This window comes from Genypterus blacodes, unplaced genomic scaffold, assembly GCF_046128005.1.
Source record: "Genypterus blacodes isolate CSIRO-AG114 ecotype Tasmania unplaced genomic scaffold, CSIRO-AGI_Gbla_v1 ptg000064l_1, whole genome shotgun sequence".
Classification (NCBI taxonomy): domain Eukaryota; kingdom Metazoa; phylum Chordata; class Actinopteri; order Ophidiiformes; family Ophidiidae; genus Genypterus; species Genypterus blacodes.
In genome coordinates this window covers 859,966-879,908 of record NW_027466876.1, presented here as the reverse complement: position 1 = coordinate 879,908, position 19,943 = coordinate 859,966, and the positions used below count along the sequence as shown (strand labels likewise).

The following is a 19,943-nucleotide window of genomic DNA, read 5'->3' as shown; positions in this document are numbered from 1 at the left end:
TTATTGCACATTCCTGAAGTCTCAGACACCTGTAGGGGTAAAAAAAAGCGGTCGCTCGCCCTCTTTTCTAGGACGAGCTGCGGCGAGCGCTAAAAACTCGGCCCCCTTTTCTCTGCAATTGAAAACAGGTTAGGACACAATTGATTTAGCCAGTTTCTTTTCTTTTTTTTTCAGTGGCCACAGACACAGATGCTTGAGCTATGGGGAGGAACTGCGGCTGGGTCGGGTTGCAGCCACAGTGTGTTTGAGTTATACCACCGCTGGTAAACAACATACTCCTCTGTCCTTCCAACGTTCATTAATAAAAACAGATGTCATAAACAGAGGCAGCTTTAAGAAGCCTCTAATACGCTGCAGACGACCGAGCTGCATCCAGAGTTTCTGAGTCAGAGCGAGAGTCTTAGCAAACAAATATCCAGCTTTTGCTCTGTTGTGAGCTGATCTACTGAGCGTTAGATACCATTGGTGTCCAGCATTTGTGCTTTTGAGGAAAAGGATCGTCTGACTTTTTAAACAAACAATCAGGAGGCAGAGATAGAGAACAGCTAATTCGTAGCAGGTGTGCTGTTTAATTACTGAATGGGCATCAATAAGGCTGATGATGTCACAGCCCACAACATCATCTGGGCTCTGCTCAGGCATTGGATCCAATGGAGCCACTGTCTTCTATATTGGAAAACAAAAACTAGCTGCCTCAGCTAACTCGAGGTAAATTACGGGGTTTTTCTCCTCTCCTGCTTCTATCTCTGCCTTCAGGAAGAGGATTTTGAAGTAAAATGTCCTACTCCATCTGTTGCTATAGATGATGGAATGTCCAGAACATTATTAATGTAACCAATCTCAGTTATTTCAAACCTGTATTCTGTCTAAAACATACACAATTGAGGAACTGGGGGAAACCCTGCATACGTAAAAACCCCAAAAAACTGGCTTCATTCCAGATAATGCTCTATGAATCAAGTCAAATATCAGAAAAAGGGTCAAACGGCACCGAAAACAATAACATTGCCTCGCTTTACTATCCGGTTTCCCTCACTTATTTGAAAACATTAAGCAAGAATAAAGCATTTAATGACCTGTGAAACAACCCAAACATACAGTATTTGGAGTGCGTGGAGCATAGAGGGGAGAGGAATGCCTAAAAGTAGCAGGCAGTGCCAAACCATATGGTTCTGTAAGAAAAGCTTGGACGAGAGCCTGGACTGAGACAGCGCACATGTTAGGTAAGTCTGCCATGCGAGTGCCGCTGTGGCAGTTTAATACGTGTGTGGATCTCTTAAGTGGAAGCTCTGTGGAACATCCTGACTGTTTCCCTCGGTCGGTGGGCAGTCGGTCACCGCGTCTGCTCCCCATTACGGCAGGAATTTCTGCACCGGGTCAACCACCCTCCTCGGTGTCTTTTCGAGAGGCATAACATTTTCCTTAGCTGCATACGTCTGGGGTGGCGTCGCGGTGCAGCCAACTCTCCGGATTATAGAAAAAAAAAAATTCCATAATTGCTAGCAGAGCACTTTTTTCCACTTCAGACGACATTAAAATGGGAAATATCTACTTTCGCATGACTAAAAACTAACATTCGGGCAAAACCGATGTAGAGCTCGACGGTAACTCATCAGGACGCTAATGAGGATAAATGTTTATGGCCACACATTTAGGGGTTTGGCACACTGTGGGATCCAAGCTCATACGCTGGTGAATAGGTAGCTTGTGAGCCGGACAGACAAGACATTTCCAAACAAGCGTGTCAACATTTTCACCGCATGTCTGGTGAAAGGCATGTGACGCTGGGGATCTAGATAATGCTACGAATGCTATATGAGGGAGGTGAGAACACTGCAAGCTGCAAATCATTATCTGGGCTAATTGTAATCAGGTGTGCCGCATGTCAGACCACAATTCCAGTTGACGACAAATAATTCAAAATTCTAGTACTAATCTGGGTGGTATCTCAACAACAGACCGCTCCTCTGCTGCGTGCATCTGTGTGCATCTGTGTGCATCTGTGTGTGTGCGTGTGTGTCTGGTCTGCAGGGCCCGATTTCTACGGCTGACGTTGGAGTATTTGTGAAGGGTAGCCGTAAGGTGAGAACTTACTTGAAGGCATGGGAGAGGGAGCGTCGGGATCATCAGAGAGAGTGGTCTTCTCCTCTCCAGCCAGTGGAACACTCTGCCCTCCATCAAACATCCCAAACACAGCCACCGAATACGTTGTTCCTGCCCTGAGGAAGAGAAGACCCTTCTTAAATTACACTTAAATGTGGTTCTTCTATCATTTATTATGAATTACACCAAAAGGCTTTAAAAGGGACATGATTTTGGGGAAGAGATACACTAGGAGGCAGCAACCATCATTGGAGTGAAAGGAAAGGCCCAGAGTCTCTATGACAACAACAGCAGCAACCACGCCAACAAACTTGCAAACTTCTTCCCAGAATTTAGGAGCATTACTGTCAAAAATCATTTAAAAGAAGAAATAACTCTTTGTCTGGTGAAAAGCCTTCTTTGGCAGATCACAATTTAAAGATCAGACATACTTTGAAGATAATAAACTCCCGTTAATATGTCTTTGAATTTAATTAAAAAGATCGATAGCTGTGATTTAAGGTGGCAGCTACACTTTGAAGCTGTATTCCGCACATTCTCTTTCAAATGAACAGAACAACAAATCACAAACTAGATGACTTGCATTTCTGTAATGGGTTGCAAATAGTTCAAAATGGAAAAAGTAATGTAAGCTATAATATGTTGATTTTGTGGCCATTTTCAGATGTTTCTTTCCAAAACTTATATGCATACAATTCCCTTAAAAACCTTTAAATATATAAATAAAGCTTACCTGAGCTCCTCTAGAACAACTGTGTTATCATAGGGACCGACTACCAGCTCCCCCAGGTCAATGCCATCCTCAGTGGGGTGGAATGTGACTTTGTAGCCCTTTACATTTCCGGGCGCTGGATCCCAGGAGACTCTGAAACTGGTCTTGGTGGGCTCGGAGGTCTGCAGGTTTCTGGGCGCTTTGTAAGGCGACACTGAAATAGAAGAACCGGACCTGAACTTCAGAACAAACTCCTCGAAGTCAACATGATATCAACTCATTTGCAAAGTTCTGAAGACTTCAACGGGGACAGCCACACCCCATTTCAAGCCAATTTGTCATTAGTCCATAATACAATTCCTTGAACCGCGTGTCATTCCTCAAAAAGCCTAGTGTCATGCCGTGCGTTAGTAGGCTAGCATGTGCTTGCGCTTCTGTTTATCACCGTGTTTTAGTGTCCTGGCAGGAAGACAAAACTTCTCTGCAGCAGAGCAACACCCTTTAAGAATAAAGTCAGTCTTAATATGTTATTTTTGGTGGAACAATAGGGAAAAAATCTGCCGTTTGGATTCAGGCGCATCTCATGGGTCGACATTCTTCTTAGAATAAATAGCAGTATCTTCAAATGAGGCAGATTTCTCCATGTTGTGTAACAATACTGACATTAAAAGAGAGGAAATTACTGAAAAAACAGTGGAACATAAATCAAACACACTTTGCTAAAATGATGCCTAGTATTGCTTGGGTCCCCACCTAAAAAGGAGGACATTAATGTTTACCTAAAAGGCATTATTTGTGTAATATTATGATCTTAACATCCGGCACTGGAACTAAACTAGCTTGATTTCAGAACATGTTTCACGTGAAAATTGGTGAAATCAGTTCGATGGCAGACTTTTCTGTCACATTTACATCACCAACATTACATGTTTAAGACTGCTCACAGGTTTAAATGTCTTGGCTAGGATGTTTTTGCAGTGTACTGTTTCTGTCATAGGGTTGAATTATGGACCAACGTACGTGTCGTTCCTACTCCTTGCCTTGCTTTTCCTTCCCCGCGCTTGTAGATGGGGTGAACGGAGATGTCGTAGGTGGTCATGGGTTGCAGGCGCTTCATGGTAGTGGAGGTGCTTGTTCCAGCCACCTTCATTGCCACTTCTCTGCCTCCATTGCTAGGAACATACTTAAGCCGGTAGTTGACCACCTTGCCTGGTGCCGGAGTCCACCGGACTTTCATTGTTCGCTCTGTCTCATCCGAGACGATCAATTTTTTACCTGCGGCAGATGCTGAGAAAAAATAATATTAATATTCATGTAGACTCTGATTTTGTTTTGTCTTTGTACTCAGGAGTAAATTGCTCATACATGTAGAATTACTGATATACATTTCATTGCATACTTTCAAACTAACAGCAAACAGCAGCAACACAACATTAAGAGAAAGCAAGGATGCTAGAATAGGAGCAAATATTTTCACCTACAGAAAACAAAACAAATCTGCTTACCATCAGTGGTTTCCTGTCCAGTGAGTGGATCGCTGTCTCTGTACCCGTAAGCGGCGACAACAGAGACCTGGTACAGCGTCTCCGGAGTCAGACCGTCCAGCACCGTGTTGGTTACGTCTCCAGGCACAGTTTTCTCTCCGGTCTCCCCAGAGAACAGAGATTTCCATCGAACCTGGTAGATCTTCACATTCCCGGGCGCCGCCGTCCAGGAGGCCGCAAAGCTGGTGTCGGTGATGTCGCTGGTGATCAGGTTTTTGGGAGATCCCACCTCTGAAAGTAACATGTATACATAATATATTAATTTCTGCAGTGAGAAGACAGTATCAAACATTTCAGGTCATTGGTGTTGTTTAGTATGTAATATCAATCAATCAATGTCAATATTACAATATTTGAGGTGAAAAATGGCTTTCACACTCCAAAACCAGAGAAATGTAACTCTTTTTTCTAGCAATTATGGTAAAAAGCATCTTCTGCAAGCAGGAAACAAAAAAACTAAACCTATGCTGTTATTACTTTGGCATGTAACAGCAATCCCAAATGTATATACAGTGGTTTAAAAGTCAGCTGTAAAATGTGTTGAGCAAGTTTACATTGCTTTGGGTCATACAGGCGGGGTTGTGCCTATGTTTCAGTCCAACATTTTCTCTTTTTTTCCAATCCATCTGCCCCCTAAAACAAAGGAGTCATTTGTATGTGCTGGCAGATTGGATTATTTTTCAAAAATGGAAACGATTAAAAGGCCATTGAGTATTGAGTGGACAGCAGAAGTGAGCAGCTCACCACAGCTATAAAGCCCACAGAGGACTAGAGGAATAGAGCTTTTTCCTTTCTGTTTCAGAACATTTTGAGGCATTTCTGCTCCGATAGAGAAACGGGACATGGGAGAGAGGAAGACAAAACCTAAAACAGGAGCCACGCCAACTGAGAAACAATAGGAAGAATAAATCTCTCTTCATTTAATATTATGATCCTTCCAAACGTTACCAGTTGCTTTGTGAAGCTCTTAAACACTTGGAGGCTAAATCAAATGATTCCCTTTTCTATGGGTTATCTTTGGTCAGGTAAAAAACGATACACTTACAAACACACAATAACAATGAAACCTTTCCCTCATAGCAACCGACTATGTTGAAGCTCATGCACAGATTCATGCATACACCATATTGTCGACATCTGGAATAATTCATTAAACCTTCCCATTGTATAAGTGTGCATGAAACTAAATGACATCACTGTGCAAAAATGTCCTCTTATTCCAAAACTTGTTCTTACACAAGCACTACAACACACACACACACACACAAAGGGAGAAAGCGGACAGTGTTTAATAGTTTTTTAATGCTGCATGACCTCAGCTCCACTGCTGAAACGCACACAGCAGCCAAGACCTTATAGATTTGTTTAACTGACTAAGGCCAGATCTCAGTCTAACCATTCTGACCACGTTGTGAAACCTTCCAACACAGAGGCATCAGAAAAACTGGAAATGTGTGTCAATCTTTAGTCAATATCAAATGATAATCATTCCTCACTGCCGAGTCGGAAGCAGGTAGATAGGATAAGTTGGAAAGACCGAGTTGCCAAGTTTCCACAACCTGATACTATTCTATGCACTGCTCAATGATACAGAACTTTGGACAGGCTATGATGAAAAACTCAGGCTTCTTTATTTTAGACAATTAACTTTGTGCTTGTGTTCTTTGAATGTTGAGGAAGGAATTCACAAATTAACTTTAGTAAAAGTAGTAGCAGCAAAGTTCAAAAGCACTGAAATGCCTGAAATGAAAGTCTTTTCTATTCTGTACAGTTATTCAAAAGTTTCAAATTGCCTTCAACCATGTATTTAACCATGAGTCTGATTTGAAGACAAGTATTTCCGACTCAGACGCCAAAAACAATTCATCAAACCTAATATGGCTTCAACACAGGCTTTCCAAGCCTGGAGGTCTTCCTTCAGCTATTTACTAACATTTAACTTTTACTTTAATTAGTTTCATTGATAGATTCATTTGTTTTTGTTTGCGACTGCACAGGTTGCTGGGTTCGTGTGTAGACGGACACCACTAGCTGGGAGCTGGAGGCCATCCACATTTTTCATCTGACCTCTCTTGAGCTGGAAGCCGGTGTGGAGGCTTTCCAGAGAGAACAGCCACAGACAGACATTAGATGGAATATGGAATATCTGAAACACGCTCAAACCCAACTTTCCACAGTTAATCACAAGGCAAAACTGAACAAAACCACAGTTAAATTAATGGACTTTCATTTCCATTTTATTTTCACTACTCTCCATGCCTGTCTGTCTGTCTGTCTGTCCCTCCCCGTTTCAGGAATTCAGGAACTTCCCTTTGTTTTGCACTACAGTCCTAACATGTCCGGCTCCTACACTAGTGTAGATACTCCAATGGTTCAGGAAATTTTACCAAAGTCCTGGTCTATGTTCTCTTTAACTTTGGGCCTTTAAGCGACTGAAGTCTTTTGAGTCTGTGACACGTTGCCAAAAGGGGAGCAAGACTTAGTCTGGAACTCCCTGCTGACAAAATCACAGTGGCAGTGGAAAGTCTCCTGGCCTATTACTTTGTGTAAACTTGGCAACAGAACATGTTCCATTAACCATCGCTTGGTGGTTGGTTCAATCTACAGCACCTTGCAGTGCAACGAGCGCCTGCAGTGTTAAGTTTGGGTGGCCCAGATGGGAGGCGAACCCGAATCTGGCAGCGTTGGTGCTGCTCGGGATGAAGTCAGACTGCATAAAACTACAGGGGAACAGACCTGAACATTATTGAGCCCTTCATAAACTCAACACCACACACAGCCTGGTGTCCGAAGAATTACTGTATATCCATAGACAAGTAATCTGCAAATTGATTTATGTTCATTGGCAAGGTTTTGTGGCAAAGAAGGAAGGGGCGTAGTGTTCTTTTGGAGCAGCAAAAGAGAAGATTGGAATGGCTGGGCTAAGTTTAATTGATTCATTGACCAATTGTTTCAGAAGTCATCGGTCTTTCTTTATACATAATAAACCCTCGTTCTCATAAACTATTCATTCAAGTCCATTCCGTCGTTTTTCCCCCCATTTGGAATTTATCGCCATCATATGTGGATTGAATGAACACAATATTATGCAAAAAGTTGAAATTTGGCCTTTAAATCACAACACTGAACGAATTAAACCGAGTTGGAACATATTTCAGGCTCAGCTGGAGACTCGCCATTTGAACACTGAGCCCATTTGTAGCCAATGTCTGTGACATTCTGGCCAAGGCAGATGCTGTCATAAGTTCACCTATGAAGCAAATAATGACTCCCTAAGATGAACTGCAGCCTTAACCTCACTAAGCGGCACTAAATGCATCATATTTCCTTTTTTGCAGAGTCTTTCTAGAGTCATAAAAGGTTTTCCATCCCATAGCACTTCCTCAGTCTTCTTGGTGTCCATCCTACAACCTGGACATCCTGGCTAATGTCAAATGTCTGGGATTCTTCCAGGGGATGTTTAAAGAGAAGGTCATTGTGAGAAAAAAAGCCAAAATCCTGCGTCTTCTTTATAAATCAGCAGTGGACAGGTTTATTTGACAAGGCCAGAACCAAAGACGACGGGCCACATTTGTACAAACATTATGTGCCTTTGTCCTTAGATGTACTGTGTGGCTGTTTGGACTAATTAGGAAAGAATTCAAAAACAATATGTCTCTTTAACCTTTACCCAAAGATTTATGCAAAGACCTAAATGCGCTCTGATGTATCACAGAAAACGGCGTAACCTGCTAATTCTGGCATGAAGAACCGTTTTCCATCTTAGCTCACATTGGCTCGTAAATGGAAATCTTTTTTCTAGACGAGGCCCCAATGAAGCTCAATGTGACGACTTACTGTACAAACAGAGTTTTGACAATACAAAGAGTGAGCTCGCTGTTTCGTATGGCTTTAGGTTAGTATCAGCGATGCTCAGTTTCCATTCCTAATGACCTCAGATCCCTCAATCACCTACCAGATCCCTCTGCTTCCTTGAGTACTTTTACTCAAGGTACAGGAATTTTCTTTCATTCCATTGTTTCCTGTTTCTTTCCCTTTATCCAATTCCTTACTCTCTTCCTACCTCTCTTCTACCTTAAGCACTTGCTAACAAACTCCTTTACCTCCGGTTTCTTCTGTTGAAGCCAGTAGGAGACATAGAGAAAGGTAATAGAAGTGAGAGGGAGGAAGGGAAGAGGGAGACTGATCATTGCAGAGAGGGGTGGAGAGAAAGGGGGTAGACCAGGAACGATGGAAGGAGGCATGGAAACTGAGTGGAAGAATGGAAAAATGGAAGAACAGAAATCTACAAGAGACACAAGGAAAAGGGGGAGAGGGGGTAAAGAGAGAGAGTACTTAAAACACGACAAAGAGACCAACTGAGGGACAGAATGAAAAAGAGACAGAGACAGAGTCAGTGTTGCCTGCTCCTCCTAACCCTCCAGACCTCCACTCAGCTGTTACATTCATGTCCTGTCTTGCTCTTTTGTTTTCCGCTCCTCTCAGTCTGTGCGGTTGCTGTGCTGGTCCACAGTTACCTAGAGACCAACCTGAGACGTGTGGAAGAATAACACGGTAGTGCTACATCTAACGTTAGACCCAGATCTGTCCCCCTTGGGCCAGAACGTATCAGTAGATATTCAATATTAAGCACTGCTCAGGACAAATCATTACAAACTATTTTCGGAACCACAACTTCCGGTTTAACAGCACATAAAGTCGTACGGATAAGATGATTAGCCTCTACCGCTCCTTCACCCTGTTTTTCACCCTGTTTCCTTCCCGCTTGTTTCATCTCTCCCTCAGTGTTTATAATTACTATTCAGCAGTAATAAGTCCCCCCTTTGAAGGCTCACCAGGTTCTGACAGAAGAAAAGACGTCAAACATTTTGCTCCCGGGCAAATGAAAGCCACATTTAAACACGGAAGTCTTGCTGTGTTTGTTTAAGAACCGTTCCGTTGTTCCGTCTAGGTCCAGAGTTTAGTCAAAGCGATTATAGTTAAGCCTCAAATATTAGCTAAAGTTGTTGAGCCATACAGTCATAATAAAAATAGTGTAATCCCATAATCACGGCGGATCAGTGGGTTAATCGGGAAAGCTGTACCGACAAAGAAATCATGTCTAACTGTGGCTTTCTGGAGTGTTTGTTTTACTTTGTTGAATCACCTGCTAAACCCTGGATGTTTACCCCAAACACTGTATACATGCTGTTAATTAGTTCAGGGTCTACATTGTTACTTTTGTTGCATTTTCTCTTTGTTAGACTTGGCTTCACACAGACAAAACGCAGGTGAACCAAAACACACCAACAGCATGAACGAACACGGTGCTATACCAGGGTAGCTACGTGATACAGAGCAATTACAGTACTCTCATCCCTTCCTAGTTGTCATTTGGGCCATATTCCAAAGAAAAACTCAGGCCGTGGAAACCCTACTCCAGTTCAACCACATTTAACCACCATAGATGTAGACACACCCTAGGATAAATGTGAGATAGTGTACGCGAACAATTCCCCACTGATAAGTAAATGTGAAAATAATGTGATGAGTCATGTAGGAGTATACGCTTACTGCTGATTAATGTAAACTGTACCATTACATCTGCCTGTGTGTGTTGTATCCCACAGTGTGTGAATGCCCCAATGAAGGTTCTCTGGACCCAAAACTAAGCCATAAATATCAAGATGTCATGGACTTAAATGAACTGATTGCCCTGCTCTTCTTTATCCTGAAAAGTCATCAGAAAACGCTGAAAAAGCAGCAATGCAACGTGATTCTCAGGGGGCTACTGTAACCATGAATTATGCGGTTTCATCCCAACACCAGACTTAGTGGAAAGACTGCAAGCAAAGGGCAATTCATGCTAAACCTCAAGGCACTGCATCGATTCATAGTTTTCAGATAAAGTCATGGCACAGTAAACATGGCAATGGGAACAAAATCATAAGCCATAGTAGGGAGGGGGAAATAAGTATTGTCTGAGAAGCAGCTAGGTGCTTCAAGTCAAAGAGGTGTGAGCTGGGGTAAAGCCTAATGTTCTTAAATGAACCTTACAAAAAATAAAGAAATTCACCTTAGATGACAAACAGCCGGAAGGAGCAGGAGGCAAACAGCAGACAGTCAGAACTGCTGTTGCCATGGCAGACTCAATTATAACTAGGTTTGTTTCCATCTGTGTCCTTGGTATTTTAGCTCAAGCTCGATAACCATCAATGGCATCAGAACAGCGGAAAGCCCAAAAGCCTCTGTGCTGAAAGGTTCTTTGTATCGCCTCCAAGGAGTACAAATCTTACTAAACATGTCAAAATGAAAATTGCACTGTCACACTCACCTTCCTTGGTGGTTCCATCTATCTGCATTGGAGTTCCAGGGAGGGACTGGTACTCAGGAGTGACGGTGACGCGGTAGGTGGTTTGAGGCTGAAGCCCCTGGAGGACGATTGTCGTCTCACTGCCGACGGTGGTCGCCTCAAACTTTGACCCCTCGTCCCCAATGGGCTCATAGGACAGACGGTAGCGGATGACGGAGCCTGGAGCTGGTTGCCACGACACCCGGAAACTCTCTGTTGTTTCTTCGGATACTCTCAAGTTGCGCACTGGGCCTGGTTCTGCAACATTTGTCCAAATTTAAAAGTTAGTCAAACATTTATTTTGTTTTTTTAGTTTAATTGTCCTCCATGTATTTTTTCGATAGCTATCATTTGAGGTCTTCATCAGGCCTTCGTGTCATATTGTCTAAGAAATGTACTGCAAAAGTTGTTTATCTTCTGATTGAAAAAGAAATGAATACCTATTACATCCTCTTACATGTCTTAAATATAAAGGTAGTTGTGAAGTTTCTTTCTATCAGCTGACCTTCTAAAGTTGTCTCATAGCCAGTGAGAGGGAAGCTGTCCCCTTTGTCGTACTGGGAGTAAACGTTGACCTCATAGCGGGTGAGCGGTGTGAGGTAGGGGAGGAAAGCAGTGAGCGAGTCCCCGGGTACAGACAGGGAAACAAAGTGGCCATCGGTGTCGTCAGCTGGCTTGAAACGAACCCAATACGACTCTACACTGGTGGCGTCGGTTTCCCACGTGGCCCGGAAGCCTCTGGGTCCAACTTCAGAGAAGGACAGGGACTTTGGTGGAAGCAAACCTGGAGAGGATAGAGGTAACAACAGAAGGGTTGACCTACAGTAGCGAGCAGGATGGCTTGTTACCGAGTTCATTTAGCCTTTATACTGAATGGAAGCTGTGACTAAACTCCTCATTCCAGCTCCTGTACGTTTAAATTCATTGTTACATAAGGATTACATCATCGGATATAGAAGCTTGAGTGAGTCACATGTGAGGCTAACAGACCACTGAGTGATTAATATTTGGCTTTCTGTTGGTGAGAGCTGGGCAATACGGTATTTGTGAGAAACAAACTCTTACTATTTGTTTAAACGTGATATGACAACCAGATGGTCAGGGGGTCACTCACGACTTCAATGAATGCCAGGAAGGTTTATCCAGCTACAGATGTATTTCAAAGTCAGATTTGTTTACAGTTTGATGACAGACAGCACACCTGACACAACGGTTTGTGGTCATACTGACTCATCCGGTGCACGAAACCAGGTTTAAACAAATGTCTGCAACCACTGCTTGACCCAGTTCTAATATTTCCACATGCAGGAACTCCCCACTGCCCTTGAGAGATCAAAAGGTGGACATGTGTTGAACACATTGTGGCAGAGGACAGTTTAGCCAAAAACGGCACATTTGGAAAACTGACATGAGAGTAATTGTATGCACACGGATGACCTTTGGTACTATTCAAGATTCTGCTCAACAATGAAAGATAAAGGAGTTATATCTAGCCCTTGGTGATGGTAGTGGCGGTCTGCAAATGTTAAAAATCATCATATCTCCGTATCTATCAATCAAGAACTGTAGGAAGCCATTTCCAGCAAACAACCTCTGATAAGCATCTGTGTTCTTCCTGCCAAGCAACAACTCACTCAAAATTGAACACCTATCAAGATTATGACCAAGATACACAAACACAACTCCAGTGGGTAGCTCATGTTTCTCTGAGTCTGCAGTTTATAAGCTGATCACCAGTGCAGTGGATAGAATTGATTGAACTATAATCAATGGTTGAACTCTTGAATTAAGGGCTAAGGGAGTGGCCAAAATCAAGTATAAAGCTTAAAAGATTGGTTGTAGAAAACATGCCATCTGCGTTCAGAAGCGTTAGAACTCACGTTTCTTGTGGATGTTACTTAGTTCCTGCTCGATCCTCAGACAGATGGCCTGTGTGAGTTCTTTAGAAATTCTTTCAAAGGCATCAAAGTCCTCCACAGTGTACACATGGGTCTCAGCAGGCGTATTGGCAATGGCTTCCAGCTCACTTCGAACGGCGTCCTTAACACCCACGGCAAAGATCTCCACATTAGAATCCCTCAGCCTGGTGGCTGGGTCATGAAAAGCATCAGATGATTTGCCATCTGTGATGAGGATGGTGACACGGGGAATGTTGGTCCGTGCCCCTTTGTTGGTCTGGAAGATCTTCTCCCTCACGTAGGTCATGGCCCTGCCGGTGTTGGTGGAGCCCCCTCTGTAGGGGAAAGTCCTTACAGCCTTAACCACAGCGCTCAGGTCATGGTGCGTGTTGAGATGAAACTCTGTATAAGGGTCTCTGCTGTACTGGACCAAGCTGATCTGAACCTTATGTGCTCCAATGTCAAATGTGTTCACCAGCACCTCGAGGAAAGCTCTTACTTTGGCAAAGTTGGCAAGACCAATACTGTATGAGCCGTCTACCAGGAGGACCACATCGGCCTGCACGTCCACGCCAAGGGAACATTCTACATTGGAAAAGCAAGAAATGACAAAAAATTATTTATTAAATCATTGAAAATATTACAATTGTTATTTTTATAATCAATATTGACATTTCAAATATTTAAATGCGGGAATACTTTTCTGTTTAAAATTGTAAAAAAAAAAAAGAAAAGTAATACATAATACAAAGTTGAATAGCTACAATCTAATTAAATTAACCGACATCATGAATAAGGAATTTGGTTTTTCTGTAGCTGTTTTCCTAAATAGCCAAGATTAGGCCTTTACTTCAATGATGCTGGGATGAGTCTGTACTTGCCTAGTGAGACTTTGACTGGCTGTGTCTTCTGCATGGTTGTGACAGGCTCACTGGGCATCAGGCCCTTCAGAGCAAACAAGCTGATTTCGTATTCTGTATCTGGAGAGAGATCCCTGACCACCACGGAGGTATGGCCGGCGCCCACATACAGCTCCTGCCGCTTGCCGCCCGCCATCATCGGCAACATCTGCACCTTGTATCCAGAAACTTCTCCAATGGAAGGAACCCAGGTCACCCGGATTGACTTGGAGGCCACCTCCAGGACTTGGAGGTCAGATGCTGGCTCAATGACTGTGGCCATAAGAATAAGAACAAAGTATTACTGGTTAAATCAAGGTTACAGAATCATTTTATTTAACATTTCTTGAGAAGAGAAAGACATTACAGTTCCGGGACATGGTAGCAAAATAATAACAAGCATGAGGGAGCATACACATCCGCTTTGCGTGACAGAATCCCCCCTGGTGTGCCAATGAAACACAGTTGTCAGATGCTGCTGGACATGAAAGCTAGTTAATGCTCCCTGCGGTCAACAGGATTTTCCATCGCAGATGTGCTGCAATCTGACGCACAAATTGATGCACTCTTCCCGCTCCTGCAGGTTTTTTTTAAGCCTGCTTTCGCAACTAACCATGCACAGCCCCACAATGCAGTACATCGTTTGGATCACTTCCTGTCATGGGGCTAAATCAGGGTGTAATTGTTTTCGTACTGGGCTAGGGTTTACATGATACTGTGATACTGTTCCAGGCGGTCTCGGACAGGTTGCCTGCCCCTGAGAGTGATTGCTGCTTTTTGACAAATGGCACCAAATGGGTAAGCGCATCCGGGTGGTCAATAAAATGCATCGCAGCTGGTTCTGAACTAGTTCTGTTAGAACAACAGGTCGTTCAGTAAAGGCCATTGAAAAGCGACTGGGGTTTCAGATGCAGCAGACGGCCTAAATGGAGCACTATGAAATGTACACTGGCATCTTTGTAACACATTTCTTAAAATGCAAATAAACGTCGAGCCTCACCTTCTTCTCCGCTGACGAGGGAGTTCATCTGATCATCGACGCCAGCGCACACTCGCTTAATGAGCTCTTTCTGAACTTGCTTAATCACGTCAAAGTTGGGAACGTTATAAACGTGAGTCCTGTAAGGGGTGGAAGCCATTTGCTTCATCTCCTCTTCATCCGCCTCTTTGATCCCTAAATTGGAGAGAGAATAAAATAAATTCAAAGCCCCGGTAAGTACACGGTACATGATACTTTATAAAAACAGGGAAATGTTCCATGAGACTGTTGTAATTGTGATTGTCTGCCAAATGTAAGGATGTTTAATCCTTCCAAGCTAAGATTCAACACCAGTAAATTCATAGCATGTGACTGTGGTTGTGTCGCAGAGTTGCTGCATTAGCTCCAAGTCTAAGAGCTGTAAAGACGGGATAAAATGAGCAATCTATGAAGATGGGAAACAAAACATTTTCCACGTTTGCACATTAAAGGTTATCCAGCTGGATTCACTACCAACTCCACTAGAAAAATGTCAGACGTAGACTTTTCTCTGTACTCTGAGTGGAAAGTGTGACAGCACGTGCAGGGAATACGGCTCTGGTTTGATTCCAATTAACAATAATGAGTTTTTGGTCATGTATTTTATTAAATAATGAAGCAGATCATGAAAACAGAATTGGTGTTTCATGCATGTCCAAATCTTCACAAACTAAATGAAGCATTAAAGGCTCTGCGGATGAGCTCCAGAGAACACAGTTAGTCGTGCTGATACAAAGGACTGCTTTTCAGGAGAATTTACAAGTTTACACCTCTAGTTACCAGGTTACCAGTTACTCCTGCAGGAACCAAGAACATACTTCTTGTCCCATTGAGCAAGTTTTCATCTGTGAGGTCACAGTTTTAGCCGAGTGTCAAGGTGGAGCTGTTATTATTATTTAATCGGCAGCCCACTCAGCACCATGGCAACAGCACACGTTTGTTACTCCATCTGAAGAGCAACTTCTGTGGAAAGTATGACAGCGGAGCTCCAGTGTAAACATCCATAAAACCTGCTATCACTCGCTCGTAATGTTAATGACAGAGGAATTCGAGCTCCTTCTGTTTTTATGTCAGCGTGAGCCGGTTTTGCAGTGAAATTATTAAAACCTAAACGGAAAAAATGGAGAGTGTGGAATGCAGCAGAAGCAAAATTTTGGCCACATACCAAGGACAAAGATCTCCACCCCCCTGCTCCTGAGCTGCCGGGCGTAAGCCTCCACAGGATCCTGAGATTTGCCATCTGTGATGATCATGGCCACTTTGGGGAAACCTCTCCTCGAGCCGAAAGCCTCAGTGAAGGCGTTTTTCTGAAGGTAGTCCAGAGCATCACCTAGAGCACCGAGGACAAGAATTACACAAGCAGAATCAGGTGTTAAGTGAGCGATGTGATGATGCCAAATGCCTCGAATTTGGAAAACAATGGAGTTTACAAAATGTCCTTTAGGGTTGCGAGAGGAAAGAAAGGAAGATATGAGAAAAGACGGAATAAATAGAAGAAGTTAGAAGACACATAGAGGACTGGAAAGAAGGAAGGAAATGGAAACACTACAGGAAAATAAAGAATGAAAAAAAGCAGGACTTAAAAAATGGAGAAGTACTACTTGCAGTAAACAATCCATATGGACAAGAGCCACGTACCTGTCATGGTGTTTCCTCCTTTGTATGGCAGGTTGTTGATGGCTCGCAGCAGCGTTGGCCGTGTGAGATGTTCGTTCAGGTTGAACTCGGTCCGGGCGTCGTCGCTGTACTGGAAGACGCCCACCCGGGTCTTGTCCTCGCTGATCTGAAAGGCGCCCGTCATGGCTGCGATGAAGCTGCGGACGTATTTGAAGTTCTGCCGCCCCACGCTCCACGAACCGTCCACCAAGAACACCAGATCCGCAACGGCACCGGCAGAGCATTCTGGGCAAAGATTGAAGATTAAAGATTCAATTTAGTTCTGCTTTGCTTGGACAAGTTCATTGTTAATAGCCAACAACTGGAGCTAGGTGTAAACTGATTGGACGGATGTTGTCAACACCCACATTGTTAGTGAAAAGTCACTAAGGATACAAGGACTTTCGCCCGAACTACACCCATTTTGTAGCAAACCCACCAATGTCAACAGGCTACAGTGAATAATGCTTTGGTGCAAACAGTTATTTGGCAGCAGTGAGTTTGGATAAGAGGTTGAGTAAAGTTGTAGCATTGTCAGTAGGAGCGCAGAAACATTTACGTCTTCTATTTCTGGGAGTTCTCCTCTGCAGCTCATGAGAAGGAGAAGGGGGGGAGAAAAAAAAAAATCAGCGCAAGGTCATCATCTGCAGAAGTCGGCCAGGCAGCAGCGATCTTGTAAATCGGAGTTTGTAATGGTTTCCACTGCTCTCGGCACATCGGGGCTGGGCTTCTTTCTGCTCCCCCCGGCAGCTCCGACGAGACTCCGGCTCCACCTCCGACCTCCGCGCTGAGCATGTGCAGCCTCCTTTCAGACTTGGGCATAATGGGCCGGCAGGGGAACCAGATTGATGACTAAATAGCTCTGAGATTTATGAGGCCTAATTTGGATTAATGGTATACAATGGGGTGTTTGGTGTATGGTGGAAAAACTCCTTCTGCGAATGAGCTCACCGTAACAGAGCAGACGCTACAGCAGCAGACAAGTTATCAACGTCTTGTAGAAGCCAGTTTGAAAGTTGATGGGAAAAGAAATAAATGGCCCAAAATGTGCAAAGGAACATTTGAGATAAGAACATTTAGATATCAGCCTACAGTGCAAAACAAACTAAAAAGGTTTATTCTATGCTGTTCTGCTTTATACGACTCATTGCCCGAGTAGAATGTGAACCCCTCAGCTGAAAAACAATTTAAGATTAGAAAATGTAAATGGACTCACTGACTGAATCTGCAGACTGTGGTTTCCTGACAACTCCTCCTGTTACAGTTGACGATTGGACTGGAAAACAATAATTCACAAGTGTGGTTAGAATTGAAATTATTCACAACTGCAATAAGAACGTTCAGGGGTCAATCTAATCTAAAGTTCAGTTCAGTTCAGTTTCAATTTAGCAGCTCCAGCCAATATTTGCCAACATTTGGTCAGAGGGCCGGTGCTAAATATCATTGGACGCACAAACACACAGGCACGCACAAGACATCATGAATGAAGCACAATCACCGTTACTCACTGGTGAGCTGGCCAGAGACGGGCAGACTCTCCTCTGATCCGGCATATGCAGATATTGTTACTTCATAAATCACATCTGGACTCAGGTCTGAGATGGAGGTCTTAGAAGCGGAGGCAGGCAGAGTGAATTCCTTTGGTTCTTCTACAGGAATGCAGACAGTCAGAGGGAATCCATTAGTAAACTATTGCGTTACTTCATTTCTCTTAAGTCAAAACAGAGTAACACGTTGCTTTGGAAGAACTTTAATCCCCGTTATGAGCCTAAATGGAAACATTTACCTTTGCAATTTCAATGTGGAAGGAGTAACTTAATACATTTACTCAAGTGCAGTTCAGAGTGGCGCTGGTGCTTGACTCAACTTGTGGGATACTTTCTTTTTTTCCTCAACTATATTTCAGATAGAATTATTGTATTGTTTACTCCACTACACTTCTCCTCATCTTTCTTCCTTCCATTCCTTTCTTGTCATTGCTATTTCTTAACTTCCTCTGTCCTTCTGCCCTTGCTGTATTTATTTCCTTATTTCTCTCTAAATTTAGGAACAATTCTGCCAAAAAGAAAACGCATATAAAATGATAAGGAGAAGGTCGAAATCTGGTTCTTTGAGAAAAAAATTCCATGATTTTCCAACCCTTCTTCTTTGAGGAAGTAAGAAATGAGGAATGTTCTGGAGCCATTTTTTTTTTTTTCTTAATTTGAAACGATGAAATATTCAGATCCAAATCTTTACGAGACAAATTTGTTGTGCCGTAAGAAATAACAGCCTCATTATGTAAATCTGATCTTCTGATAGGACTCAGACAAACACTCGCTGCATTGACATTCACACTGTGGGGCGATTCTTTCTGATTATGATTAAGATGTTAACATGGCCAGAAGTAATAGGACACTGCCATTTGATTCTCTCATTTCACTTTCCTTCTTCAAATGATTCTTCGCTTGAATGAACACGTGCGAAGAGACGGGAAAGTGTGTGCCATCATTTATAACCATGCCAAAATCACAAAGACAGACGGAAGAACCGCTCCCCTATCTTTGACAGGGAGCTTTTTCGTTCCAACTTTGATCATGGGCATTCCGAACACGCACACACTTTCCACATCGTACAACCTGGTTTGTTTGTACATCAACGGTTGAATTAACTCTTGGTATTGCATCAAGATGATATCGTCGCTCTCAAGTTCAAACAGAACTGATAACGTTCCTGTAGAAGTTGCTGCTGAATTTCGCCAAACTTAATGTTTTTTTTATGTTTTTTTTTTTAAATAATTGGAGCTCGGGGGGGTTCGAGCTTGTGTCTGCAGAGATCTGTGTGTAATTGCAGGGAGTGTCTCTGCTGTCAGGGAAAGCGATGGTTTACACTTTATGACACTCATAATGTTTCAGACGCTGCAAGATCGGACTGGTATTTTTAATGAGCACCCACCTGTGTCTGAGGTCACTTGTATTCTGTAGCCCTGTATCCTGGACTGCGGCCTCGCCCAAAGCATTTGTACTGTGTTCTCATTTAAAATCTTAAACGTCAAATTTGACGGAGGGTCGACTGCGAAAAGAAATAGGAAACGGTTAATCCTGCAGCTTGAGGAGAGGAATGTATTAAATGTTGAATTAGGCAAAGTATAAGGTTCATATATATAAGGCTCATTCGTTTCTGCTTTTACACATTTTTCAATATTAGAGATTTTGCTGCTCAATTTGATTTTGCCCAATCTCACATTGTTAACTGCTTCAGAAATCCAGTGTCGGGTTTTAATTATCACCCATCAATGCCAAAATTTTGATAAATATAAACATAAAAACTGAAAACAATGAGCCATAAATATTTCCAACAGTCTACACTTCCATACATGAAGTTCTACTTGTTCACTGTTGGAGACGGGACAGACGGCAAACAAACCAAACTACAGGTGTGAGACGCCATTTCGATTGAAAAAAATGACATCAGTTTGAGCCGTCGGACCACACGTTGCCATAATCGACAACCCACACAACACAGTACAGTGAGACGACAAAGAGCACAACAAACACAGCTAAATGCTATGTTACTTCACAAACAGTGTGGGAAGACTAGAGAAAAAGTCTTTCAATCACAAGTCTTCCCACCCTGTTGACAAACCAGGACATGGACCATCTGACAACCAGCAGATTGTCCATGACTTCAATCCAACGCTTGATGTTGAATTGACTAAAACCAACAAACACAAACTAATTTGCTTTTGATTATACAATGGATAAAGATGTCTTGTGTCTGCGTCTTGGAGATGCATCCATTGC

General features: G+C 42.9%; 2 protein-coding genes across 4 annotated transcripts in view; both read right to left on the bottom strand.

The window, feature by feature from the left end:
* Positions 1–10,780, bottom strand: part of col12a1b (collagen, type XII, alpha 1b) — an 80,762-nt gene extending 69,982 nt beyond the window's left edge. For all 3 annotated transcript variants that reach the window (XM_076154994.1, XM_076154995.1, XM_076154996.1), the window contains exons 1-5: positions 10,673–10,780; positions 4,321–4,590; positions 3,836–4,102; positions 2,837–3,029; positions 2,095–2,219 (exon numbers count right to left, since the gene is read on the bottom strand). In XM_076154994.1, the coding sequence (XP_076011109.1) occupies positions 2,095–2,219; positions 2,837–3,029; positions 3,836–4,102; positions 4,321–4,590; positions 10,673–10,700 (883 nt within the window). In that variant the 5' untranslated portion in view covers positions 10,701–10,780. The remainder of the gene's footprint in view (positions 1–2,094; positions 2,220–2,836; positions 3,030–3,835; positions 4,103–4,320; positions 4,591–10,672) is intronic.
* Positions 10,781–11,133: 353 nt separating this feature from the next.
* LOC143004066 (collagen alpha-1(XII) chain-like) lies at positions 11,134–19,182 on the bottom strand. The gene is made up of 9 exons (XM_076154909.1): positions 19,096–19,182; positions 17,670–17,810; positions 17,378–17,437; positions 16,144–16,407; positions 15,671–15,835; positions 14,488–14,661; positions 13,470–13,760; positions 12,571–13,173; positions 11,134–11,474 (listed from the first exon to the last, which is right to left on the bottom strand). The coding sequence occupies exons 1-9, from the start codon at positions 19,157–19,159 to the stop codon at positions 11,134–11,136; spliced, it is 2,103 nt and encodes a 700-aa protein (XP_076011024.1). The 5' UTR covers positions 19,160–19,182.
* Positions 19,183–19,943: the final 761 nt, after the last annotated feature.